At 43.9% G+C, this 27,987-nt stretch overlaps 1 protein-coding gene across 2 annotated transcripts in view; it reads right to left on the bottom strand.

Moving 5' to 3' along the window:
• prex2 (phosphatidylinositol-3,4,5-trisphosphate-dependent Rac exchange factor 2) overlaps window positions 1-27,987 on the bottom strand; it is a 107,065-nt gene that overhangs the window by 2,636 nt on the left and 76,442 nt on the right. For both annotated transcript variants that reach the window (XM_064333025.1, XM_064333026.1), the window contains exons 33-39: window positions 27,513-27,615; window positions 27,138-27,281; window positions 26,171-26,285; window positions 12,621-12,687; window positions 12,091-12,281; window positions 5,507-5,609; window positions 70-137 (exon numbers count right to left, since the gene is read on the bottom strand). In XM_064333025.1, coding sequence (XP_064189095.1) covers window positions 70-137; window positions 5,507-5,609; window positions 12,091-12,281; window positions 12,621-12,687; window positions 26,171-26,285; window positions 27,138-27,281; window positions 27,513-27,615 — 791 coding nt within the window. The remainder of the gene's footprint in view (window positions 1-69; window positions 138-5,506; window positions 5,610-12,090; window positions 12,282-12,620; window positions 12,688-26,170; window positions 26,286-27,137; window positions 27,282-27,512; window positions 27,616-27,987) is intronic.

Raw genomic sequence — 27,987 nt, 5'->3', positions numbered from 1 at the left:
CAGAACGTTGACTCATCTCTTGCGGGCTCCAAAAAGGTCTCAATAGAGGGAGGGTGTCATTGTGATTACCTTGGGACAGAGGATGGGGTGCGGTCCCTCACCCCCAGGTTCTTTGCTGAGTTTTGAACTCTTGCTCCCTGTTAGAAGAAACATCAGAGAACATACTTATTCCTTGTTCCTTCCAAGGATGTCAGACTTCTGAAAAGGTAATACAGAGTTGTGGACTCAAGAGTTGTGGACTCAAGTCACACAATCAAGTTAATTTGACGGCTTGAGACTTGTAAAAAAACAAAACAAAAAAAAAACACTTCAGACTTGACTTATGTCTGAAGATAAATGGCTCACGACAGGAAAATCAGAGACACAGGAGGGTGGGGGGTGTTGAACTCCCCCCCAACTTGCCAGGGATTCACATAAAATATGCGGAAGTTGATTGCAAAGAGCCCAAAAACCCCTGAAAATGTATGCAGATGATGGTTAATGAAAAACTGGAGAAGCAATCATTCATCCACCAGAGGCATTCAGTACTTTGTACTAAGATACATTTTAGTGTCTTTTAGCACATGCATGAATGTGGGCTTCATCTTGCACAAGACAAGCTCTTGTATTGCACTGTGATGATACCATTGTGACACAATAACAGCTGAAACTGGGAACTTGTGACTTGACTTGACCGGAGCACTGCTAACTCAAGGCTTATTTGAAACTTGGCGTACTACTTGGGATTTGACTTGGACTTAAAAGTAAAGACTTGAGACTTACATGTGACTTACAAAACTGTGCCTTGGTCACATCTATGGGGATTATTCCTACCTTTGTTACATGTCTAAGCAAGAACACCAGGATGGCCTGGCTTGTAGGAATGATTTGTCAAAAAAGACTTGAACAATGGGATGTATCATTCAATGAGATGCATAAAGGATATAGTTCTTTTCTCTTTCCTTAAAAATCAGAGAGAACAACACGAAACAAATCAGACAAAACAGACCTTCAACGAATAAGAATATCAGGAATAGCTGCTTTTCATTCTGGGTACAATAAATGCGGAAAGCCTGGATTCTTGTCTTTTGCCAGCTTGGTGTTCTTGCAAGAAAACATGAAGACTGAATATGTTTTAAAAAAGCACTTAACAGTGGGTTATGAATTAATATACATCTTAACTAAGTGCACACGTAAGTGTATGTCCATGAAACTTCAACGTGGGGCAGTAAAATAAGCGACGTGTTCAGACGCTAAGACCCTTTGTTTTGCTATGCCATAAACATTCCTTCCCCTGCACACTGTCCGCTGACTCGCCTGAGCGCAGTGCCCGCGGAGCTGTGTAAAATTCAGGACCTGTCAGCGTTTTTCTACGGACGGCCTGTCGCGGGTTGTTTAGCGGCCTTGTCGCCACTCAAACACGCACCCCGAGGCCTAGGCGTAATTCTCAGAGTCCGGCCGGGTTTCGAACGAGTCGGGCCAATTCCCGCCCCGCCGCCGCGTCCCTTTCAGAAACTAGCCGAGACAGGGTGCTGTCTGCGAGGTTTCAGGAGCTCCGGGTTACCTGCGACAGGGCAAGAGCAGCTCTGGCGCCGATTACTCAGCGGCGGACGTCCTCCCCGCCATCCGGTGGACACCCCGGCCTTGTCGCAGGGTGTTAAATGGATTTGTTCGTCGACATAAACGCCGACGCGAGGAACGCACGCGATTTACGCGTTTACCGGATCTCAGCGACGAGCTCCGCGCTCAACTCCGCATCACTCCCAGCGCAATGAATCATTTCGGACCGCGCCTTCGAGCGGTCGGGTTTCTCTCTCCGAGAGCGCGACCGTCTTCCGTCAAGGCGAGGACAGACGACGGGCCACCTGCGGAACGGCGGCGGCGACGGACGCAGGCATGAATCTCGTATGTTTTCGAAAACAGCGGAGGCCGTAAATAATTAGCGCCGGCGGCGGCGGCGGCTCGGGCGCGCGGGTTCAGAGCCCCGCCGGCTGTTTTCCGCGCGCGGAGGGGACGAGGGGACGCGGCTCCGCTGACACGCAGGGCTGCCTCAGCACCGAGCCGTCCTGCGTTGTGCAGGCACAGCTGAAATCTGCAGCTGTGAGGCTGACTGCAGCGCTGCTAAGCTACAGGAAAAGCATAGCAGCACAGCAATTTTATATTTATTGCCTGGCAACACAAGTGGTAGTACAGCCCAGGTGCGTTCTGTGCCAGCCAGTTCTTTAATCCTGGTTGGATGCTTTAAGTAAAACTGAATAAATGCATGAAGTAAAACTAAGAAATCTACGGTTAAGGAGACCTTAACTGGAGGACAAAAATATGACAAATACTCATAATAAATTTCACTGCAGTAGTCAGCCCAGATATAGTTTTTTTCCAAATGACGCCTGTCCATCAGAGTGTCTCCAAGGCCTTTGGAAAGGGTGACGAATCACACACATGCACACACTGCATGCAGGCGTACACACATGCACATGTACACACATGGGTATGCACCATGTGCACCTTACACACAGGCATACACACAAATACACATGTATACACATGCATGCACATACATACACACACACACACACACACACATCTTAAGAACATTAGATAATGAGAGGTCATTTTGTCACCTGTCTTGTCACATCTACACATGCACTCACACATGCACACACACACACTCACACACGCTCTCTCTCTCTCTCTCTCTCTCACACTCACTCAGTCACTCACTACACACACACAAACACGTAAGTACACAGAGAGGCCATCCAGTTCCCCATACTCGAGGACAGAGACTGACCAGCGAAGGCATTAGGCATGTCAGCTGTGACAGACTGCACTACAGACTGTCTCTCTGGCCATCCTTTTAGCGGGATAGCATCAGTAATTATGGGATTAGTATCAGGCCTATCCATCTGAGAGCAATACTGCCCCTGAGTTTCCTCAAATACCGCAGACTTAAGGACAGTTATCTGGTGCCCGAGACCCACCCAAACAGGTAATGAACGTGCTGTAGGAGCTGGCAAACAGTTTTACACAATCACAACAGAGTGTTCATGCAATTTCATACTTTTTACATGTGCTAACACACCATGAGCAGGCTCTTAAAAATGACAAACGCATCAGGAACCACCTTCAATTAGTACCTCCCTTCCTTCAGGCCCGGACACTGAACGGAGCCCCTACTGGGCACAATCAGGCACTGCATGTCACGCCTGTGCTGAAGAGATTCAAGTGGGCTCTTTGAAAGCACTGGAGTGAGACAGCTGAGCTAATAGACTCTACAGCATCTCATCTATTCTGCATTACTGGAAAAGTATTTGTGAACGTAAAATATTAAAAAAGCGCATCCAAACGCACCGGCACCAGCGCAGACACAATCACCACCTAATGCCAATCTTCAGCGATGATGGACAGGTCCTCTGATTGTTTCCTGAGATACTAAACATTTGCGGTATTAATAAACGAGCAGCCGAGCTGAGCCGAGCCCGATCCAGTCATATTCATATTCATGAAGAGTCACCTGACCCCAGACTATAAGAACCGCAGAATTCAGGAAAGATTTCTCCTGGCAGTCCACGGAGCCGAACGCCTTTTCTTCTTTTACGCCTTCTCCCACGCAGCTGTGTTTGGAACTGACGCTGTTTCTCCAATTTAATTTACTGCAAAATATATTCAAAGAATGCGCTGGGCATTTATGCGGCAGCCCATTGATAGGAGGTTTAATAAAGTCAGCCCATAAAGCTTTACTAAATGGATAATATGACTCTCCTACCACTTCAGTCCCAGTGATATGCAGGGGTGATGTTTAGAGGAGTAAACAGATTATAACTCCATAATCTGTTTGAATTTTATTCAGAGTTCTTCCATAATAACCTCCTCCAGTACGGAACTCAACCAAGTTTCTCTGGGCTGAAGTAGGTGAGAGGAACTGACTCTACTTATTCCGTTTGCTAATGCATATTTAATCGCTGTTCTCGGAACATAATTAATTCAGCGGATGAAAATAAAATTGAGAACTCTCCGGCTTTTCTGGCACACATTTTTCTCCCAGTCAAATGGAAGCACAGAAATGGAGGAAAATATAAAAACTAATATAAAAGTAACAGACAAACAGAAGAAATCCAATGTTATATGGTATTAATGCCAGACTATTGTTTCCAATAAAGGAACACTCAGTATGTTGATAATCATGTTTCAAGCATACTGAACAGAGAAAGGCACAGTTACAAAAACCAAGCATTGTTCTTCGACCAACACAGTCTAACTGAGAACAACTATTTAAGTCATTTTATTAATGGGCTTTTCTGTGCAAGCTGTGTCTCCAACAAACAAAAACCATGCAAATGGCAGTTTTCCTTCCCATTTCAGTGACTCGCGAGATACTCAAGTGACTCTACGGCACCGAGAATATCCTGTCTTCAGCCTAAGTAGCTTCCTCTTAAGGTCAAGCGTGGCGTCATACCTCCGGCTCTCTTCCTAAGAGATACCGCGCAAACCGACAGCCTCTGCATGTATCTCTTGTCCTTCAGACACACTGAAAAAGTCTGAAAGGGCTTTTCAATACTTTATGAAAATAAAAGAGACAGGGCTCCGCCACTTTCGTGTTCCCACGGCACAGGACGCTGTTCAATTTACCGGGAAAATATTACACGAGAAAATAATGGCCAACCACTGCCAGGGGGCCGGACAGGCTGGTTTAATAAACCCCATTCTAAATTGCGTAATCAGAGAGGAGTGGCTCAAGGGGATTAATACTGTCAGAGAGGGAGCATGGAAGCTCCCAAACATCCTTGAAGAAAAAGCAAATGGAACGGCCCCACCAGCACAGCAAGCATCATCAAACATCAAAAGAGAAGATTGTACGTGCTACGCATATTTTTCTACTATATGTTTTTTATTCAGTTGAACCGTAAACAGATGGTTTTAGACGACCAAACAGCCAGTCTATTCCGGCAAGCAAAGCTGAAAGAGAATGTGAATGTCCTTAAGTGTTCAAGTGAAATCATTTGTTTGTGGATAAAAAGAAAGTTTTCTTGGAAAATAAATCAATTCTACAGAGAACACAAAGGGCATATTTCAGAAGTGCTTTTCTCTTGCAGAAAAGAAACTGGCCATGGGACAGTTCAAGTAGTATTAAACTAAAATAAACAGCTCTCAGCATCCTGTTTAAAAAAAACATATGGTTGTATGTTCGGTTGTTTAGAGGGTAGGTTTGTGGTAAAGAAGAATAAATGTATGTGAGAGGGTATTGGAGGTAAGCAAGAGATATTGGAGGGGTGAAAGAATGTTGGTGGAATGAACAATTCAATAAGAAGTGCTGGGGAATAGATGAGAGGTGTTGACAGAAAAGGAGAGGTGTCATGGAGACGGTAGGAGGGTGTGGGGGGAATTGAGATAATGTTGGTGGTGGTGAGTGTAAAGGTTTGTAGGGTGTCTGGCATGAGGTGCAGTGCGCGTGAGTGTGTGGAATTTCGGGACAAGGCGGAGCAGGTGCTGCCCTGGATTTGGGGGGAAAGAGAGGTCCGTACTGTACCTGCTTCCTCATGACGTCGGTGGCCTGCATGATGCAGCGGGGGGGCAGGCCGTGGCTCCTCGCCAGGAGGATGGCCTGCTCCAGGGTCACGCTGAGGGTGCAGCTAAAAGAGAGCGGAAAGCAGGGTCACCACGCAAGGCCAGACCAGCCCACCTTACGACGCCAGCCATTACTAATCAATCAGGAAGCCAACGTGACACCTGAAGGCAATCGGAATTCCACGACGGCCCGTCTTCTCCTTGCATGATTCCTCACAGTGAACACGAATGCTAATTGCAGCCATCTCCGCAACTCCGGGGCAATCAATCTTTTCCCCGACCCCTTGTTTGTTCGGTGGAAATGCTCTCCGTGGCGCCGAAACGCATGCGCCAGCTCGATCGTTTGTCAACCTGCCACGTCTCAAGAACCGCAATATACATCAGTCTCTGACACGGAAGAGCCCTCTGTCTCGCCCCGCGTCAGAATCCGTCAGGTCCCCCGTCACTCCCCCGCCCGACAGCGCCGTCGGCCACGCAGACCCTTCCTCGAAACTTTGGGAGAACACGTCTGAGACCGCGATTTCATTAACATTTCATCTGCGATCCCAAAGGGCACCTCGTCAACGGGGGGGGCACGCGGCGCACGCTCCCCATCTTTCATGGCAAAGTCCAGACAATGTCTCTCCGTGACAGAGCGGTCCCGTCACCCGCCCTCAGGGTGGACAGTAAACAACTTATCCAGATGAGTTAAAGACCAGGACACTAGAGCCTCACGGAGACGTGCTGCACTGCTCGCCTGGCTGGGGGGGGGGGGGGGGTGGTGGGGGTGAGGGAGAGGGGGGGAGAGGTGAGAGACTGATAGGTGGAGCAGAACAAATGACACCACACAGATCCAATTCTTTACTGCTCTCTTGGCAGACATATTCAGTGGCAGTAATTCAGTTTGGAAAAGTATCACCAGAAGCCTACCTCTTCCCGGAAAACACGACGTAAGCTGAACTTTGGTTTTCCTAGTACTGTCGCAAAAATCGTTTTTCATGGTTATGGTTAAGATTTTATCCAATGCATCAGAGTTAATTGCTCCAGGCCTAGTTAAAGGAACACGCTGAGTACAGTGAAATACTTCCAGCGCTGTCTTTTACTCAAAGAAATATTTATAATTGCAACTTACAATTCCCCTGCCTTGCATGCATGCATGATCCCAACTGAACTCTTACAACAATCTGCACTCTCCACTGATAATCAGCCTAAAAGCTTGTGGCATTGATGTACTGCTGAACATACATTAAAGATGGGCAATTTCATTTGATTTTCAGTTACATGATTGTCTTCCAGCCCTGGATAGCCTGATTGCAGGTATCTCCTCAAAAGAGCTGACCGTCGTGATCCTTTTTTATATACCCCGCTGAGCTCACCACAGAAACATACAGACAGGATCATCAAGGGTCTGTCACATAAAACTGCGAGGGAAATTTAATGTCTGTGGCATTCTTCAATCAAAGCGTATTTGGGAGAGCCATCTGTTGCACCACATGGATTAAAATATTACACATATTAAGCCTACGCACAAATATGAAAGTATAAATCTTCTAAAGAAATTATTTTGAGCAAGGCTCTTTATTTTTTTTACACATTTCATGGAGGAAATCTATTTATAGTGTTGCCACCACTGCCTTCAGCATGATAGAAATGGCCCAGTTTGTTGACATTTTGTTATATTCCATACACAATCAATGAAACTGAAAATTTTCAAACACTATGTGAACTCATACCACTGCCCTATCAAATACTTAAACTCACATTTGAATTGTTAAGATTAGCTGGGGGTGAAAAATAATATAAAACATTCATCAGAACTATGGATGTGCAAATAGTTAGCGCGTAGCTTGTTGACAGGCCTGTTCTACATTAATATACAGCAGGTGACCAAGCCCTGGGAAGTCAGGATGTGAGAAAGATGTTAGGCCACTGCCCCCTCAGTGTGATTTCAGCAGAGGTGATTCATGTGCCTCACACACTCCCATCATGGGTGTTTAGTGTGTAAATTGCTAACGCTCTAATAGCAGGACACCGAGGGTACTGCCTGACCTTTCTGTGATAACAAGTTACAAAGCTGTATTGATCCCCTGGCCCTTTAATGGCTGATTGAACTGTCCTGCTCAAGGCTGATCCATTTCGACGACCACCCGCAAGGACTCACTAATTGTTTTCAGTGCGTTCTCGAAGCTGGACTCGGAAAAAGCCGGTGCAATTTAAGCACGATAAAAATTATTGCGATCAGCTCATTTCTGTATTGCACCGTGAAGATGCAGAGAAATAGCCACAGCAGGGTCAGCCTGAAGCTAGTCCAAGGTTTCCATGTGTTGATTTCACACTTCAAAAGTTGAGAAGACTGCCCGCAACAGTGTAGAGTTCCTCTGGTAAAAAAAATCTACTTGAAATACAGCCTTGTCAAGGAAACACTCCTATAAAACAGCTTTCCAATGAAACTCATCCTCCAGGGAGAGAGGGAGTCCACACCGCACACACATTCCTTTTTTGTGATTGGTTGCATTCGATCAGTGCCACCCAATACCTTGATTTGTGAAGCTTCAGCAAACGCCTGATTTAAAGGTTCTATAGCTCTAGGCCAAAATAGATGCTGAACAGGCAACTGGAGGACAGAGAAAGAGACGAGCGAACCCGCAATTTTCCCATTTATGTCCTGCCATACGTCAAAATGTACAGGACGTTTGAGGAACCATGTCAGCTTTACCTCCATCAGCCTGCACGCATTCTAAAATAAACAAAGCAATAACTGGCCCTCTAAACATTTCTCAAACCTTGCGCATCAGCAGGAATGAGGGAGAGTAGCACAGAAAGCTCAGCGCGTCAGCAGGGAAATCATTATGGCGCCAACTCTGACTCAATCCGGCTACGAGACATCCTTTCAGCTCATTTCAGAACACAGCCGCGATCAGGAAGCAGATCATAAACAGATTCACATCCTATCGTATCAGAATATGTAATGCCCTTGGACCAAAAATAATGACAAAATGCTGACAATACCAGGTGTGGAAAATCCCGGGTGAGAAAGTTAAAGTGGTCCCTACTTTTGTTCTAGTTACCAAGATTTGCTAATTAGCACAGTTCTTCAGCCAGGAAGTAGAACTAATTAGTGAAATCAGCTGGCTGAGTTCATGGGTGGAAGAAACACATGGCAGGGCTTTTACTTTCTGACCCCTGTACTTTCCACCTCCGGAGAATACCAATTACCCCCTTATCCTCATAAGATTCAGGGGTTTCAGAGAAAATAAGTGTACAATACCAAGTAGATTCATGTATTTTATGTGTCACATCTAGAAGGTTTTTTAATATCCTGATTAAGGGGGGTACTTTAGTGACACACTACAGCCTGCTGGTTCGATCAGGAGTAAGGCTCACAAATGCTCTGTCGCATTCACGGAATGCTACAAAACTGAATCCATTTCAGAACAGAAACAGCTTCCATTCGCCATCAGGGAATTAAGAACTCATTAAAATAAAGATGACAGTTAAGAATTTTAAAATCTGAGGTGGAGGTAACCACGGCCATTTTTGTGACCTGCTCACACAAACACTCACACCGATGCCATGAAAGAGAATTCCACAGTCTCCGAAATGCAGTCTTGTGAAATGCTTTGTTGATCTGAATGACATATTGAGTTTTATTTTCGCTGGCACTGGCTGCACCTTCCTTTTTGTCTTTTATGAGAGCAGCTGGAATAAATCCCAGAAAAACAGGAACACAGCATACTCTGAATTGCTGGTGATATAAATGTTATCCTCCTACTGTTATTAAAGTGTACGAAACAGGGACAAGGCTTCCAGTCAATAGAGAAGGTCGGCATTCCACTGGTAGAGCATTTTCATATTAATAATGGCATATACTGGATGAGCTTCATAGCCTTTTCTTCATATTCACATTCTGAAATTCCTCCTCATTTGTCTCTCAAATATTTTTATGCCATTTTTATTTATTGGAAATGTCCCATGAAGAGATTACACCACTCACGCGATTAATAACAATGGGTTACAAGGCCCTAATATGAACATCGATGTAATACAAATGTACTAAGAGGTCCACTATATTATCAACTAACTTGCACTGACAGGATGGAGAAATTACAGGTGTTCAATACAGCCATGTGTGTCTAAGGCCACGTCAACATATTAAGGCTACGGAAAGACCATGTGGCCCTTTTAAAAAGGCTGTTACTGCGAAAAACACAATCCCAACCGCAAGCGATTCCCCCCAGGCAGGCTTGTTCAGGGGAGCGAACAAGTCTGCATTAATCGTAAAAAATGGCAGGTTCTGGAATTTGATTTGTCAGGCCACACATTGGCCGCTCCTTGTTGTGACTTGTGGCCAATGAATTGCCCTGCCACACTGCTCCTTGTTAATAACGGGCCCTGACTCACAAGGCTGCTATAGGCTTCCTATTAGCGTCCGGGCAGCTCTGTCTTTCGTCCTCAATCAAAATGTCAATCAGGCCCGGGTGGGAGGGGGGAGATCTTTCCAAGATCCCAGGACCAGAAGTAACAAATGGGCCCCATATTTAGCCCCTTCCATATTTTCACCCCGAGCGGTGTGATGAATTGTGTCGCCGGCCGAGGTGAAATATGTCCACTCAAATGAGGTGTAATGAGAACTGGGAAAATTAATTGGACTGTCCTCTATTGTAAAGGGCCTTCTTCACTTTAGCACTGACGTAACCACCTCTCAAGAGCATAAAATACATGAATAATAACTGCGGTATGCCTAATAGGGCTGTCAACTGGACCAAAAATTAAAACTGAATATTGTATTTAAAAAATAACAAAGATACGATACATTGACCTCTTGTTTTTCACGTTACATCCATAGGTGTTGGAAGAAGGGCACAAAGGATGGTAAATGTTCCATTAAATCTTTTAAGTCGTTGATGGATAGTGACAAAACAGGAAGCAGGGTTAGGTAACCCTTACCTAAGGTAAATTGACTGGGGCTATTGTAAATAAACAAAAATAAACAAAAATCTAGATGATCATGTAAAAAAACTGTCTAGGTGATATTTAGACGGGTTGTATCATGTATATTTACCTAACAATGAGAAATCCTTACATTGCACTGACTATAGCATTCTTATTCTGTAAATATAACCTGGGGAACATTTTCATAAGTCATGAAAAACAGGTCTGTTTCTGTTTGGCAGCCTGTGAGAGCATCATCCTGTTGGAGATTAGTTGGCAAAAACACAAGATGATTCATTTGGCTAGAGGCAAGCACTTTTAAGTTTTTTATTTTCCAAGTTCCTGGTTTAGGGAAAAACACGCTCTGTTTGAACAGAAATGTCAGGAATGCTCAGGTATTTCTGTGCGAACTATGTATTGTGAGGGAATCTCTTTTAGCCAGAGGCTTTCCTACAGATGAGAGGATTGTGGTCAGCTGGTAGTGGTGCTTGCTTTCCATACATTATAATGTCTTGCTGAAGAACATTAATCATTAACCCAATTGGCTATAAACCGGTGGAGAAAAGACTGGGCCATCAGAAGTTTTTTTAAACACTAGATATTCATTAGATATATTAATGAATATTCAGTCTGCGCATTTGATAAAAGCAAACATATTGAAACAATTGTTTCAATAGAATTCTTAAAAATGCTATTCAAGGTGAATTTAAATTTTAAATCTAATTGTGACAGTCCTATTGGCTAACCATATTAAGAGCCTAGCATACTAAGGGGTGAAACTGGTAACTTTGGTAAAAGAGATTCTTTCAAGTCTGAAAAATTGGCTGGCTGAGGAAAAAGATTCGAACAGAATGACAGACAAAAAGAGAAAGATGAAGACAGAGAAACAGTCAAATGGAAGAAAAACAGCTAAAGTGAAAGCAGCAGACAGAGAGAAAGAGAGATGCAAATTAGAAGAGATAAAATTTGAAGAAATGAAGACAGAGTGAAACAATCATTCACAATGAGAAGCAGATAAAAATAGAGTAAAAGGGAAATCTAAAGTAGTGAGAACCAAATGAAGAGTAAAACACATAAAACAAAGAAAAGAAGGAGAAAAGAAAATTTGGAGGCTGAGAGACTCAAAGAGACAGCACAGAACAAGCAGAGAAAGCCAGAAAGGCAGAGACAAAAGAAAATAGACCCCGGAGAAGCCACAGTGCTGCTGGGAGACAGAAGAGACAGTACCTGGACTAACTCTCACTGTTCTGAACGGCACTCCCAATATAGGATCGCTCTTATCACTTGAATCCTTCTAATTTGTTCCTGTAGCACTTTCACTTTGCACTCGTTTCTCCATCCAGCACTTATATTGCACTTGTATCGTTATCTTGATGTTGTAGCGCGTCGTCATGCCTCCTAGTTTGACTTACCATGACTTTCTGACCTAGCCTACGCTTACTTTGCGAACTGGACTTAATGTGTTCATGGCTACGGATTACTGTTACATAATGACTATTGTACCTTATCGCACCTGCGTTTTGTAGTTGTTCCAATGACCTTCGGTATGCACTTACTGTACGTCACTTCGGATAACAGCGTCTGCCGGATAAATGCAATGTGATGTAGGAGACGCGGGGGATGCGCGAGGCTCACCGGTGGACTCCACTGTTGCACATGACGATGTGGCAGGCCCCGAGCCGGCTGCACAGCTCCGAGGCCACCGACAGCAGCCCCACCCCGGAGGCGCCGCAGGCCGTGAACTGGCAGGCCGCCGTGCGCCGCGAGCTGATGAAGCACTCCATCAGCCGGTACAGCTCCTCCAGCGCGTTCAGTGGCCGCATGAGCTGAGCGGGAGAGAGAGGGAGGCGCGGGTCAACGGTCAGCAGGGTGGGGGGTTACCGCGGCACCGGCAGCGACCGTCGCAGCGCGTCTGCCACTGCAGTTATCTCAAGTTAAAACCGGAGCATTCAGCAGCCGCATGCACAGGATAAAGAGCCGGCCGGGGTCGAAGGTCAGCAGGGGTTACCATGGCACCAGCAACACCCATTACAGCTCCCATTGTGGCACCGATGTAAAATCTAAAGCCCCCCTGAGGAACACTACCGGCACAAGCACACCATTGTGATTCTCACAGACACTTATACGGAGGCCATTTTCAGATAAGAGGCGGTTTTTTTGTTTACCTTGTCTATTAAGGCAGCTTTGGGAGCGGAGCTGGGGGGCAGGTTGGATTTGTCCAGATAAAAGGCCCTGTGGAAACAGCGAACAAGAGCAGAGTTAGGATAAGCCCCCGCTGAACAAACTGCTACACCTGCTCTGCTCAGCAGGACGACAGACAGATCACGGATTACTCTGAGCATCCCTTTTCACTTCCACTCAGACGTTTGAGAATAAAAAAGCATGTGTGGGGGAAAAAAAAAAACTATATCAGTCAGCAAGGCGATGTAAGCAGAAAGCAAGATTAAGTGCCTTGAGTCTTGTTTGGGATACCTCCAGATACATCTTAACTTAATTACATTCGATACACTTCTGCTGCGTGGCACGGACGCACGCGATAAACGAAACGCCCTCTCCTGGAGAGAGGGCAGCACTGCAGGCTCTCCTGTGAGGTCAGACACTGCAGTTCAGCGAACCGGTGAAGTAGTCACTTTATTTCAGAACACATCAGCTTCTTCATAGGCCTAACAGTGTAAATCACTTCAGTTTAGTTAATCTATGGTTTCTGTTATTTTAGCTTGCCCAAAGCCTTAGTCACCGAAGCCATACCTGGACATCAGGGTCGTACAAAGTTCACCAAGGCCCTTATTCCAATTCACTGATAACAAAGCCTGGGGAACTTGACACTTGTCAAATAGCTCTTCCAAAACGCCACGCTCGAGGGAGAATTAAAATGCCATCACACATATATCCGCTGAAGATTCCTGACTTCTGGTAAATAACTCACCCTTTGGCTTCATATATTGCTAATTACTGCTATTTGTGTGAGGGCAATGCTAACAAGCATGAATAATTCTACCCTCAGGCGAACTTGTTGAAAGTCAATAAATGAAAATGAAAGCATGGCAGGCCAACTAGTGCTCGCAGTTCTGGAAAATTGAAATATTCACACTAGCAATGCGGCCAGGTATATGACAGCAGGGGAACTGACACCGTGGCAACAAGGCGCAGTCAGTCCGCCCGCGCTCTGTATGTAAGTCATTAAGACCTGGCTGTGGTGGTATTCATTATCAGTGTGATATTTCTGCTTGACACAATATTAATACAAAATAATTCATCAAAGCAGCATGCGGGTAATGTTATAGGATGGTATAAATAAGGGGAGGGGGGTACAGCAGCAGGAAATGCACTCTGCCTGAGAGGGGGGAGTGTAATGACAGCTGTACACACAGCCATCACAGGGACCACGGGGGCCAGAGTGAGTATCTGAAAGGCCAAGGGACTCCTGCAGGGAGGTGGGGGGGACTGAGCAAACTGAGGATTTGTCGTAGATTGCACAGTATAAGCACATACACACACACACACACCTACACACGCGCACACACATGCACTCACACACGTAGACACATCAACACACGCACATGCACACAGCACCTTGTACAATTTACTTAAAGAACAATTATGAACAAATGCATTCTACAAGCAATCACCAATGTTCTCAGCACAGACAGCGGTTCACGAGTGTTTTTCAATTATTTCTTTCCTGCCATCACATTATCCCCTAACCTCCCAATTGACTACCAAATTACAATGAAGAGTTTATGGGTTCAGACGGAGTTAACAGCCCATGTAATTGGCTCAAGACAAGCTGATCATTCACAAGATGCAATAGATGGAAAAGCAATTACGTGCCAATTGAACGTCCTGTTTTGCACTTAAATTCCTATCATAAACCGCCTGCAAGCGTATAAACAGCTTTGAGGGCTGCAGGAAAACAATCTGAACGCTACTGTTAATTACTGGGCAACTTTCAAAGAACTTCCCTTTCCGTCTGTTCATAGTCTCTCACTTTTCACGGAGGGGGTGAGAGAAGGGGAATGGGGCTACTCCGTTTTGGGCTGCTCTGTATTGTGCCTAAGAGAGATGTGTACTTTTTCTATGGGCTGCTCTGTACAGTGCCTATAAAGGGAATAATGTACTTTTTACTGTGGACTGCACTATAGGACTGCTCTGGTTCCAAGCCAATACCATTTTTTTTTTTTAAAAGAGAGGGACAATTAAGAACAGAACTGCATGATGCTGGCAGGAGAAAATGTCTCCCGGTGATCTTATCTTGTAAGCTACACCTGCATATGAAACTTGCCTTGACCTACACAGTATAACTGTGTGCTGCTAGAGATAGCCTATCGTATCATATTCTGATATCAATGTGACATTTTTGTGAACTACTTTCACAGCTATACGCCTACCCTAATAATACCCTAAAATAAACCGCAGTGTGTTCATACTAGGCTGATTTAGCCTAAAGATAGCATCCTAGACTGTGTTTGATCTGTTAACCTTCAAGGCAATTGGTTTTAAAGGAAATATATTTAATAATCATACAAAAACTCTCAAACACTAGATTCAAGCGCATTTAAACAAATTAACTTTAAATGCAAAAACACAATCTTATTTTAGGCCAGGAAAATAACAAGACTACATATGTAAACGGTTGTCTTTCATCTGTGTGTTTCTTAAAACAATCGTACTTAATAAAGCTTCATTTTTCTCTCTTAGGTTTTACGGTTGAAAATTAGGGTTAAGTTAGTGTTAGTGTTACCCTTAGGGTAAGGAAAATGGTACTGTAAGTGTTAGCCTTGAGGCAGGATTAGGGCTGTGTTTTAGAGCTTGGCAAAGTGTTAGGTCAAGGGCTCATCTTTGATTTTGTATGATCCAAATGTTTTCAATAGTGAGATTTAACACTTAGCCTTATGCATTTAGGTATTTTTTAGTGAAATATTCTTTACAAAACAAATGACTTCAAACACATTACTTTGTATTTATTTTTATTGAATTGGTTTTAAGGTTCAAATCAAGGTTTGGCTAGGGTTAGGGTTAGGAAACGGTAAGAATCAGGGTCAATGCGAGATTAGATTTATGTTGGGAAAGGGTTTCTGATTTCATTTTTTTCAAAGTGATTACGAACCTGCTGGTGAGTACTTGTTAACTCCAGTAAACGGCCCCACCCCTGCTTGTATTCGTATTTAATCTCCATGGCAGCAGACCCTGCACAAACCCATGTCACTCATTCTGTGACTGCCATATTTTTTTATAACTGTAACACTGTAGAAGACATTTATTTTGCAAATGACTTGCTCCAGAAGATTTTTTAAATGCGCTTTCAATAACACACCACAATAATGTTTCATGGCATGAAATACAAACTTTCAGAATACAAATTTTCTTTGTGCTTATTTTTTAATGTTTTACAGAATAATGTAATGCAGTAGCTCCATCATAAACAATGTTCCACACATTCTACATGCCATGAGGTTTTACGCTTACGATTAAGTGTCCCTGCTTCCTGACAAAAAGTTGTTTTTGACAAAAGGGTAAAACTGAAGTAAAAGAAACATTCCATAAATTAACCTCAATTTGTATTTTCAAGTCTAAGGAGAACCTATTGGCTGCCAGATCCCCACAGTGTATGCAGAGAAGAGAGGACATAAATCAGCAGAAAATAGGTGCAGCAGCAAGAGCAAGAGTTGTGGTGCTGTGGATATGGGAATCAAATCAGCGGCCCAGCAATGTGGTTCAACAGTTACACTTTGAGCAGCGTTTAAAGGTACCTGGGGTGATGAGTAAGACGAAATAGCCAGACAGATGCGCTGCAAGAAGCCTTAAAATGAGCCTCATAAAAGTCACTGACTGTGTCTTTTTGACAAATTCCTCTAAAGCCCTTTGTGGTTCATGTTCAAATTGACTTTTGCAGGATAATGTAAAATCAATTCCAACGTCCAATTAAATGGGATCTCTTAAATGATAACTGTAAGGTGAAGAGCTGAGTATTTGTACAGACACTACCCCCATATGTCCTTTAAGAGGGTCACATAACATGGTGTCATGGGTGGTGGATCAGACATTTAAGAGGGTCATGTGACATTGAAACACGGGCATAAATTTAGGCCTTTAAGAGGGTCACGTGATGCTGAACCATGGGCATTGAAATCAGGTCCAAGACTGCCAGATGGACCTTTTCCGTCTGCATTCATCAGGCCACGCCGACATTTGTCCGCTTGGCCAGGGAGTCCTGAGCAGCAGCTGGTTGCGCAGCGACACTGTGGCGCGGTTGACAAAAAAACAAAAAAAACAACACAATACTCCTCAGAGGCGGCTTTTCCACAGTGTTCTTTTCGCCCACAGTGTGGTTTCCACATAAATAGACAACTCAAAGACCCAACTGCCAGCCATTAAAAAGGGAATAAAATTCCCTGGTTTTTCCCACCACCGTGATGTCACTTTTACCTGAGCTCCCGCCCTCAACTCCCACATCGCTCCTGAACTCCAGACGCACCCACTCGGATCACAGAGAACAAGAAAGGGGGAGGATGAGGGAAAGGACAGACGAGGGTCGCTCGAGTCTAGTCACAAGCTTAAGATATCAGTTCCCAGATCCAAAATGAAGGACACTTCTGAGGAGCGTAATCTCTGGGATTCCAGAACAGCTCAGACCGAGGCAGACTGTGCACATTCACCCCATTTAATTAGAAAATAATGCCAGACACAGAGTAATGATGTGGAATTCTTTGGGCCTTGTTTTGTCCCTTTCCTCCTCTTCTTCGTTGCTGAGATGTGACAGCCAGAGAGCCCCAGAGAAGTGGTTAGTGGGCAGCCAGCAAAGCCTTAATGCACTCCCTATAATAACTAATGGGACAATCATTTTTGCTCTCCTTCATCAATTTTCACAAGGAGCTCTAATGGAAACATTGGATGCTGGCCAGGGATGCACTGCTTTCAGCATGAGCTCTGATACACACAGTAAGAAAGAGGCATTTCATTAACTTTGGTTCTTCTTTATATAACAAAGGACACTTGAAGCCTTTTGTTAGAGTGGGGGATCATTAACGGCTGGCACCGCAGTCACGGTAAGACAGGTACACATCGGTAGTCACAGCAGTGAGTGAAAACAAACCAGTAAGTCTGTGGGAACACAACGCTCCGTCAGTCCAATTCCCCTCTCCCCGATAATAATACTTTTTTCAGTGAGAGGCACTTTAAAACACAAATGTTATTTGACAGCTGCTTCTAAAAGCCTGCCATTTGCCTATAATATCAATATTAAAAGTCAAATGGCACAATGGTAAGTGTCTTTGAACTCTGAAGTCAGGAATGTATTGTATACTCTCACAACCACAGGCAGAGACCTATTCCGGATTCATTTTATTAGATCTTAGATTTTAGATTAATTGGATTAATGTTACTAGACGTTACTGCTATTAGATCTTAAATTCTCCAGTAACACTCCTGGCAGGGAAGCTGAACTAGCCCAAACTTGGCCAAATATGTTGCTGCAATGCTGACGTGCGCTACTGAGCCACACATACATTAGGTTACAATCTTCACCAATTCTAGCAGTTCTGCTGCACCCTCAGATTAAAGCAGGTGATGTGGTGCTCAGCTAACACTGCACACAGTCAATACAAAAGTCAGTTCAGTTATATAATGAAATAGATATCTTTCCAGCATTCAGTGGAAGTGCATTTTTTCCATGGAGAAAGACCCATGGAAATGCTGAAAACATAATACTAAAAGGCTTTGTTTTCCTACACTATTAATCAATGATGTACACTCTTGTTTATTTATTCCACACTCCCATAGCGTGTTAATTTCAGAAGACAGGCCTTGGAAATCAAAACCACATGGTTACATTAAAAAAAGCACAAAACACCTCACTCAAAGACACCGTCAATCATTTTTATAGCAAGCAAGCCAAGCAAGCTAGCCTTCTGTCCTTGGGGTCTTTCATAGTGCAAAGTTTATTAGGCTTTTATCTAATGCATGATTTCACACCTGTGAAAATGCATAATTGTGCCCATTAAGCAAATTGGAGCAATTAACTAATTGGCCATAAAATACACAAAATTAACAGGAAGGTTTAAAGCCTGACTAGTCAAACCATCTTCCGAATGTCTCCTTCCAGCTGTCAGAAGAGAGATTCACTCAGCTACAGGCAGCAGAGGTCTCAGCTGCCTTAACGCAATAGACAAGGCTATAAAAGACAAGTGGAGATGCAAAGCCAGGCCAGGAAAAATATCTGTGTGAGGCACACAAATGGGAACTGGGTTTTATCAGGCATTGGGTTTCCCGAGATGTCCTTGCTTCACCGCGCCGTTTGATTTAACCCTGCCATTCACAGTTTAGGAGCCTCCAAAGAGCCGCACGATTTGTGTGACAGCCTTGTGCCGCTCCACAACCGCACAACGCTTCCTTTTAGCAAGGCTCTCTGAGAACCAAAAGCACACAGCTACATATGGTGGACACGAGAACTCTGCTTCGATGACATCACAGCCCAGTTCTGAAATGATGAGTCACACCTTTTGTCGTGTTTATGAGACTCATGATGTCACGAAGTCGGAAGAGCCAAGTGTTCAACCTGAATGAACTTAGCCAAGGGACCCTTTGCTCTCACGCTGATTTTGCTGCAAAAAGCTATCCTTATGCGCTACAGTAAATGACATTCTGCTCTTGGGGGTCTTTTCATAAAATCACAAGACACCGTTGCATCTACTGTAACACCTTCTGTCTGAAGGTCCTGCAATGCATTCTGAATGACAGCATCAGAGGTTGCCTGACAGCTTCCTCTGGGAACCAACAACACAAATTGTTGATCCAATTCCTGTCATTATTAAAGCCTGAACACAACTGATTACCCAAGCACAACCTCACTAGGCAATTACCAACTCCCCTGTTTTCCCAGCTCCATAAATCACCAGAGTCCATTTCAGCACTAATAGACTTAAATGGCAGGTCAGCACACCTGAGGTAAAAAGCTATCGATCTGAATCAGAAGCCCAGCCCTGGTGAAGCCAAGTGGACTTTACAGTACAAACAAAGAAGTTCCTTAGCATGCTCAAAGGCATAGTTCATTTTCTGAGGTTTCTGATATTGCTCCAGTATATATTTTCAATTTTATTCACAGAAAACAATATTTCAAATACTTAAGGGTTCCTGACAACCAGCCAGCTTTACAAAGGCTGGTATAGGGGCATTCGTTGCATTACATCAGTGTTTGTCTCAATATCAGCAAGGCACAGTGGGGGTTGGGTAGAGCCAGGCACCCAGAGATTGCAAGGGTGTGACAGTATGTTCTGACTATCTTTTGAATATTATTTGTGGCCTAAAGCAAGAAAATAGAGTTAAACCAACTCCACAGCAGCTTGTAAAGTGCCATTATGTTTCCAGAATCAGCACCTATGAACATGTAAATTCTATGCTGTTTATTCGCAATTACTAAAAAAGATCAGTTTTTATGACATACGAGTACTTCATTCATTCCTTCTCAGTGGTAAAGCAGCGCAAGTTCTTCACTCCCAAGGACCTGGGTAATAATGTTGATATAAGAAGCTGCAGCACAATTTCCCTGAGCACAGGTTGCATGCACCACAGGAACCAGTTTGAAAACAAGATTAAACATATTTTTTGGAGAATAATCAGGCAATATACAGACGTACAACCCCTGGAGGGATAATGTGACAGTACAAGCTACTTTGGAGTTACCTAAAGTGTATTTTCTTGCTTTAGACCATGAACCCCCGAATGCCCCATACCAGTCATATACTTCCTATATCTCACTGCACACAAACACTGTGAGAGCCAATGAAAAATATACATAAAAACTTAGCAATAACAATAACAGCAATAACAAAAAAACTCCAAAAAGTGAACTATCCCTTTAACTTAATTCTCCTGGAGACAGCTGCCATCTTGAGAGCACAACAATGCCAGCTTCATAGGACACTCGGACCCCCTTCCCCAGACCCCCCCCCCCCCCACAAAAAAAAATTACCCCAGCTCAGTCCAAAACTGTGGTGCACATTGTTACGAAACGGAGGATCTGAATACACTCTGTGGCGGATGTGGGACAGTATTGTGCTTGGCAGTCATTCCCAGACTTTGAAGTCTTGCTGATACAGGGAAACAAGAGATGAGTGCCCCTTTAGCCGAGCTTTAAGATACAGATGAATTACTGCTCCGAACATTCGTGCCAAGCATTACTTAACTATTGTGATTCCCAGTTCAATTAAACAGAAAGACTGAAGACCGGCCTAGCAGCCTTCCTGCCAGAAGCAGTTGGGCCTTTCAGAGTCTGGCCAGCAAGATAACCCCTGATTCAGACAGAAAGGCTCAATAGACATCTGTCCCCTGCAAGGGTCGTCCGAGCACAGCTCTTCAAATTCAGTCAATAACGTGGGATCGTAACATTTTGACCTGTGATTCTGATAGATGGAAAAACGAAAGTGAGAAATCCTTTGAGCTGTACTGTACAGCCAAAGGAAAAACAATTAGGAAAGAAATGGAAGTCATGCGTACCTTGTAACCGAAGTGTAAGATAAATAATGCACAAGCACATAAAATAAAGATAAGAGACCCAGCTAATATGGTTCCCATCGATGCAAGGAGCTGTTAAGCCAGTGGAAATAAACAGATTCAATTATGGTCCAGAGGAAAACAAATTTGACTTTGTTATTATACAGGGGAAAACCAACAGACTCGCAATAATGTTGCCTTTGCTTTAAGCCTTCCCACCCTCTCTCCCCTTTTTTTCTCCATTCCCTCTCTCCCTCCCTTCAACTGGAGGCTATATTCTGGGAGCGTTTTGTGCCCGTCCCCTTGCCAATTTGTTACCGTTGTAGCGGGGTGCGTGTTAGCACCGGTTCAGTGAGTTCATTGAGGCAGAGCTCTCTCCAGAGAGTGAGGAATCGGAAAACAGGATCCAACAATTCGGCGCCTCCTGTCTGCATGCATACAAGGGGTGCAGGAGTCCCACAGCACATGCACCTCTACTTCTCCCCTTATACTACGGCTTGATGACTTACGGCCATCTCCATGCATGATAAAATAACACCGCCATTAAATAATAAATCCAAGGGCAGTACACGTAACCACATTAGCATATTCAGACTACATTAATGTCATGCAGCTGACTTCACACCCTTCCAGCTAGCGCCACATTTGTCTATGTCTGCATATGGCTTTGCATTCAAAATTTTTTGCAACATTAGGTTTCCAGCACGTTCGGTTCAACGCAGGTCTAACTAAAAGCAGCAGATATTTACTTAAACAGGATGTTCCCATCGAAGCAATTCCCAGATGCGTCCCATATAGCTATCGCATTGTTCTCTATAGGCCTTCCTTTAAAGGAACGAGGCAATAAAAATGACCTTCTAAATGAAACCCAACCCCAACGGCATTGTGCTTTTTGATTACATGCGCACGGTGTACGCACCACGAAGGATTGGATTTGGCATGTGTTCGCAATTTGCAGATTTGCTTGTGTTTTTCGGGTGAATTGAACAGCTCCAGTGTGCATGACAGCTTAAATCTTAGCAGGCCTCCTCAGTGGACCAGAGAATCAGAGGGAAATCTCCAGTTGAACCATGTGTTCCTCTGGTGTGTTTGGATTTACAGTTTTTAGATGCTCAGGTCCCCTATGATATCTCTACAGAGGCCTCAGCAAGATTAGAAAAATAAAAAATAATATTGCTGCTGTAAATAAGAGCAGGTCTAATAGAGGTTGTAGACAGGCTTAAGATTTGCGTGCTGTCAGGGTTTCGATGTCATTAAGCAGCTTTACTGTAGTGGAACTCATTGTTCTCACATCAATAAAAACAGGCTGGCGAAGGGAATCTTTGAAAGTGACGGTACAAAAGAAAACAAACGCACACCAAAAACGTGCTGGGTCACGGAAACAAGTTATGATCAGAAAACAAAAGACTTGCACACTCACTTAATGCTCCAAAAAAAAGGGTGTTCACTTCACCATGTGAATGACTGATGTTTCGACCACATCGGTCTTCATCAGAACACTGTTGTTTTCTGGAGCATTAAGCAGGTGCGTGTCTTTTGCTTTTTTTAATCTTTGAAAGTTTTGAGGACGGAGGAAGTCGCATGGGGGAATGGGTTTATCCCCAGATTTCCAGTTTGGCCACTCTCGTTATATGTCATCATGCTCTTTCTGAGAAGGGGCTGCTGTTAAAGGAATTATGGCCACAAAAACGTAAGCTGAAATTTTGTTTCCTTCTAAGAGATGAGTCTGTAAAATGATGTTTCTGTCCCAGTTTAATTTCATGGGAGGAGGGATCGGTGCGCTTTTCTGTTTGGCCCGGTCAACGCGAGTCTCCTCGACCACATTTCATTATGCAAGGTTAGGGGCCTGATTTACGGGGCCTGACTGCTGTGACTTTAATGGTTGGAGTGTGTCCTGTCTGGCCACCCTCCAGCATCTCAGAGGTAATGCAGTTCATAGGCTTTCACTCCAGTAGTATATGGAGTGTGCTATCAGTCAGAATATGCTCTGAGAGCGAATGCACCTGCAAAAAGCACTCAGGGTGGCTGGCTAACATGGTAACAAGGCGGACAAGGAAATGGCAAAGCCATGCCAAGCGGTGCCATGCTGTGCCATGCTGTATCGTGCTGTGTGACAACGCTTTGCAGTCCATACTAAGCACAGAGGACACAGAATACTGTATGCCTAAACACTGAATATATACATGCTGACATACTAGTGTCATATCCAAACTTACCTTAAATGAGCTCAGTTTCAAATCCCCTAACCTTCCTAAATTATTTAACATGGATGATTGAAGTACTGCAGTTGTAAGGAATGCTTCCTTTAGTGTCGGCGTTGAGTGAACACAGCAAACCCTCCCACCATCAAACCCGCCCACCGAATATCCAGTTGTAACTGCATAGAAATATGTTATTTTGAAGTCTTTGACTGGTTCAGCTTGAGGCCTTGTCTTGCTGCCTGGTATGAATTTAGTCACAATGCAGACAGTTTACATTTGTGTGTTAACTCGTATCATGTGGTGCTGAACTAACATTTTCTCCAGTTCATTAAACAGCAGCATGCTGGTTGAGAATGTCAAAGATAAATCTACAATTTAATTATTGCCTGTCAGCCATTATGGTATCATTAGTAACTTTGATTTAATGTAGAAAAGGTAAAAACAATTCTTCTAAGCCATTCGGCATTCAGATATTGGTTGACATTAGCAATGCAGATATCAAAGGATGCTTTTAATTCCATATGTCATGATGTACAGGAAGAACTGTTTCATTGAGGATTAAAACACAATTAAGGAACATTGATCATGGATATTGTATTTACACATGAATTGATCACAGATTATTTACGCAGATTCAACACCAACACCTGTCAGTAGATTTGAGGATCACACATGAACTTCTGTTAACAAAGACACTGTCATAAAGCATGGCTGAGGTGTACAAACTCAAATTGGAGCATTGCATTACACTTTTAAACTAGTTTGCAAAGCCTAAAATGTTTGTTAGCTCTGGGTCCACTGTGAGGGAAGCTGCAAGTAGGGTGGCTAAATCACAGAGACCTATGGCAATTTTCCCAGCACCATTTGCTTTTGTCAGCCAAGCCCTTTCAGTATACAGCTGCAGGGGAAGACCCAACTGTCAATTAAAGCCTCACCAGTTCAGGTCCTCCACATTGCACAAAGTCTTCAACATCAAAGAACATGACCGCAGCATCCAGATTCAAAGCTTCTCAGTGCAACAGACACAGAACATAAGACTAGCCATATTACCTTTTGGTGGGAGATCTATGGAATTCAGGAAGCTTTACAACTATGTCGTTCCTTTAGAAACACAGGCGAGACTTGGGCGAGCTCGCCAAATAATGGCCCACATTTAGAAGGATCTAACTGACAAAACTCTAGTTCTGGTATCTTAATTGGGCCTCTGACATTTTCAAGGCATAACACACGCACCCCATTTCCCCAGTTGCTTGCTAACACAAAGTCAATGTAATGCATCACACAGGCACAAAATGCCAATATAGTCAGTCTTGTTCACAACAAAAGGTTATTTTCCTTATAAAAATAAGATATGTCTGTCCAATCAACTCCCCTGGCAGGAGGTGTCTAGTTACTACAAGAAATCTGTTTGCCTTAGAATCAAGTACCACAGAATATAAGCCACATAACTCCGCAATATTGAATTTTAGCTGATAAATTAAATCAACAGCTTTTATTAACTTCATTAGTAATACTTTGTTCAACTCGGCATATTGCAGCTAATTGTCTATGCAATATCTACACCAGATGTTTACCTCTATGGTGATTTGTGCACATAATGAGCAAAAGTCTGTTTGCAGGTGCTTTGCTAATAAATATTCAAGTCACTCTACAAAGACAGAAACCGACACTGACTTTCAGGCCAAATTAAATGTCATTACTATTGATCCTGTAAAGGTGACATAACTGTTTTTACTTTACTATTGACATCAGTGGATTTCAAATTAGCCATGATTCAGCTCAAAACTCTCAGGTTTTTCTTTGGTTTATATTGTTAGCTTTAATGTTGAGTTTAACAAAAATCCAACTTGCATTCCCTTGCATAATTGAATGCTGAAGCTTCAGCACTGACGGTGGATGCACCCAGACAGCAAACATCCTACTTAATATTTGTGCTCTCTGACCAAACATTGATTTCCTTTATACGATAAAACTTATAATCGCACAGTGCCAAAAGTAGCATACATGAGGGACGGTACAATTATGCTTTTTGTGGGGGAGGTATTTCACTGTACGTTACAGAGCTCCTCTTTAGTCTCTACTTGTTCCTGTTTAATCACAATGTTCTTCATTCTCTACCAGTAACTTAAGCACAGCTTACATTTATTTCCACTTCTCACAAAATATTTTAGTCAATTTTGCAGGATGCTGAATGATGATGCTGTGAAAAGAATTCTGTAAAGCATTTAAAAGGTACTGTACGGCAGTTGTAGTAACAGCCTTGCAGATGCTCACAACATGTGCAAAGCATTGGAGGACGGCCTCAAGGCTAAAAGAAGTCTCACATTATCTTCAGAGCATGAAAAGTCATAAAGCAAGCGACTGATCTTGAATCAGCTACTCGAATGAAGACGGGCGCTTTGAAGCTTTTATACGACTCCCTTTATCCGGTGCTGGGGAAACGTCTGCTTTCAATGTAAATGCATCTTAAATTCAGACTAGAACTAAAGTAAATACCTCAATCCAGACTAGCACGGAGAGAGCGGAGAGAGAAATGGTCTAAGATGCAATGGAGACAAAAGGGACGTCAGCTCCCGCAACCGTACTTATGCCTCTTGTGAAAGGAAAACCATTATTGCAGTTTCCATTCCATCTGGCAAAGTCCCAGTGGCCAATCACAGAGATGCGTAGGTAAGTCTGGATTCAATGGAGGGAGACGAGATGAAGAAAGCACAATACAAGCCAGGGCGGGGGCGGCCCAACTTCCCCATTCTGTCACGCTGTACTTTTAGAAAAGAGAGGAGAACGCACATGCACCCGACAGGCGCATGGGACCTACTGCTGAGAATACTTCTATGGTTTTTTTGTCTCCCACAGAAAATTTGATGGGCGCACTCTAATATGAATGGGATGCTACAGCAAAAAAGAATCGGATGCATTTAGCATCGCGTCATTGACTCTGATGGGATTGGGACAGCAGTCAGTGCTGTGTTTCAGCACAGTGGCAAGGACAGAAAAAAAAATGCAGTTCACAGGGTCACACCTACCTCAGCCTCTTGTAGTACTGTTTCACCTTCTCCAGTGAAGCCGCATTGATTTGTGCCTGGAACTCCTCCACAGAAACATTATCCCTGTAGTAGTAGCCTTCCATACTCTCAAGGGCTGCAAAGGAGAAGGAGCACGTTAGTCCATTTCAGTAGATGCACCTCGTTTGCATGCATGCCATACACAAAATACAAACGACTCCTACCCAACAAAAAACCACAACTTAAAACAGCTGGTACTGGTGGACTGCAGGCAACCAGAGAAGGAGAGCTACAATTGTGCAAAAAGGTGGGGAATACCCTACTGCTTTAAACCCTCCCTCCATGGGTGAAACCATGACCAACAATCACTCCACGAGATTCAATACCAGAGCATGGGGTGCATCACTGCACTGAGAAGCAATGCTTTTGCTGGGTGCACCACCCAAGGGCCCCAGCATGTCATAATTATGATGTTCCCAAAAACCCTGAACATCATGTGACAAATACCACAAACCTTAAAAGAAGAGCAACACAACAGAGTTGGTGTTGACTGTTCGCATATGCAAAGTGCTGGAAATCGTATTGATATTGCACCATGCAACCTGCACAGTGTCTGATTACGAGTCAAAAATATTTGCGATATTGGCAGGCAGAGCAGTCTGATAGTATGAATGATGCATTAATGTTTACAGTAAACACAGAAGAGCTATCCTCCCAAACAGCGCCTCTCTGACATTTTTATCCACTCAAATGTCAAACACAATCTTGGCTCCCACAGCAGTGATATGCAGTACATCAATGCAATGTACACATTCTCTTAAATCAGTCAGGAGGAAACTCCTGTCAGTATGTTTCTTTCTGCAATATTTCACAACAGGGTACGTTTCACTGGTGCCTGGCTCTGTGATGCCGGTATGCCCTCAGGTGATGACGGCCACTCAAAGCTCCTAATGGAACTGCAGTTGGTTTCAGGTGTCCAGGCTCCTACCCTGTGTGAAGAGCACGGGGTAAATCTTGAAGCCCCCTCCGTTCCTCAGCCTCAGGGGCAGCAGGTCGAAGTAGAAGCTCTCCAGGTGGAAGCAGACCTTCAGGGCCTGTCGGGTGCCCTCCACCTGATACGAGATGGGCATGTCTGTGGAAGAGGACGGACAGGCAGCATCAGAACACTGAGAGGGACAGCACTGAGCAGGTGAAGCTGTTGCACTTCTTACGGACCCCACTGAACCCTCTACATTTTCTATTCATGTATGGATGTCATTTAATCTGGGGGGGTCAAAGGGGGGTCAAAGATGGAATAAAAGCCTTTTTCAATAAGGGATGAGATAAGAGTGTCACCTGATGGGTTTTTATTTCCTATACGTACTTGCGACCAGTGGCTCTCCTTCAAACTGCCGAAAGTAGAACGTCACCTTCTCCAGGTCTATGAGCGCCACCTGTGTGTCCTCCAGCATGGCCTGCTCATCCGTCTGAGGGCACAAGTATAGAGACACAGTCCATCAGCAACGGCTAATGCACCCCTCCCGCACACTCCAACCCCAACACTGCAGCGTCCTTCTATCAGTGCGTCCTATGAAAATGCCCGTGTGAGGAAGAGGAAGCGGGTGCCTCAGGTCGGTCTCTCCTCACCCTCCGGCACAAGGTGCTGACCCTCAGCTAAACTTCACCAAATAAATGGTACAAACTCAAGACAAAGGATTAGTGCTTTTGAAAGCCATATTAGAAATGGTCAATTCTGAAAGCCCTCAAATGCAACCTCTGAATGATAAAAATGACACCTCAGGACTTGAGAGGGTGAGTTTATGAATGTGGGTTTAAAGAGGCCTCAAATGATGCAAAGT

The sequence above is a fragment of the Anguilla rostrata genome, chromosome 4, assembly GCF_018555375.3.
Source record: "Anguilla rostrata isolate EN2019 chromosome 4, ASM1855537v3, whole genome shotgun sequence".
Lineage (NCBI taxonomy): Eukaryota > Metazoa > Chordata > Actinopteri > Anguilliformes > Anguillidae > Anguilla > Anguilla rostrata.
Note: the sequence above shows the minus strand (reverse complement) of the source record. Positions and strands in the feature narration are given on the sequence as shown.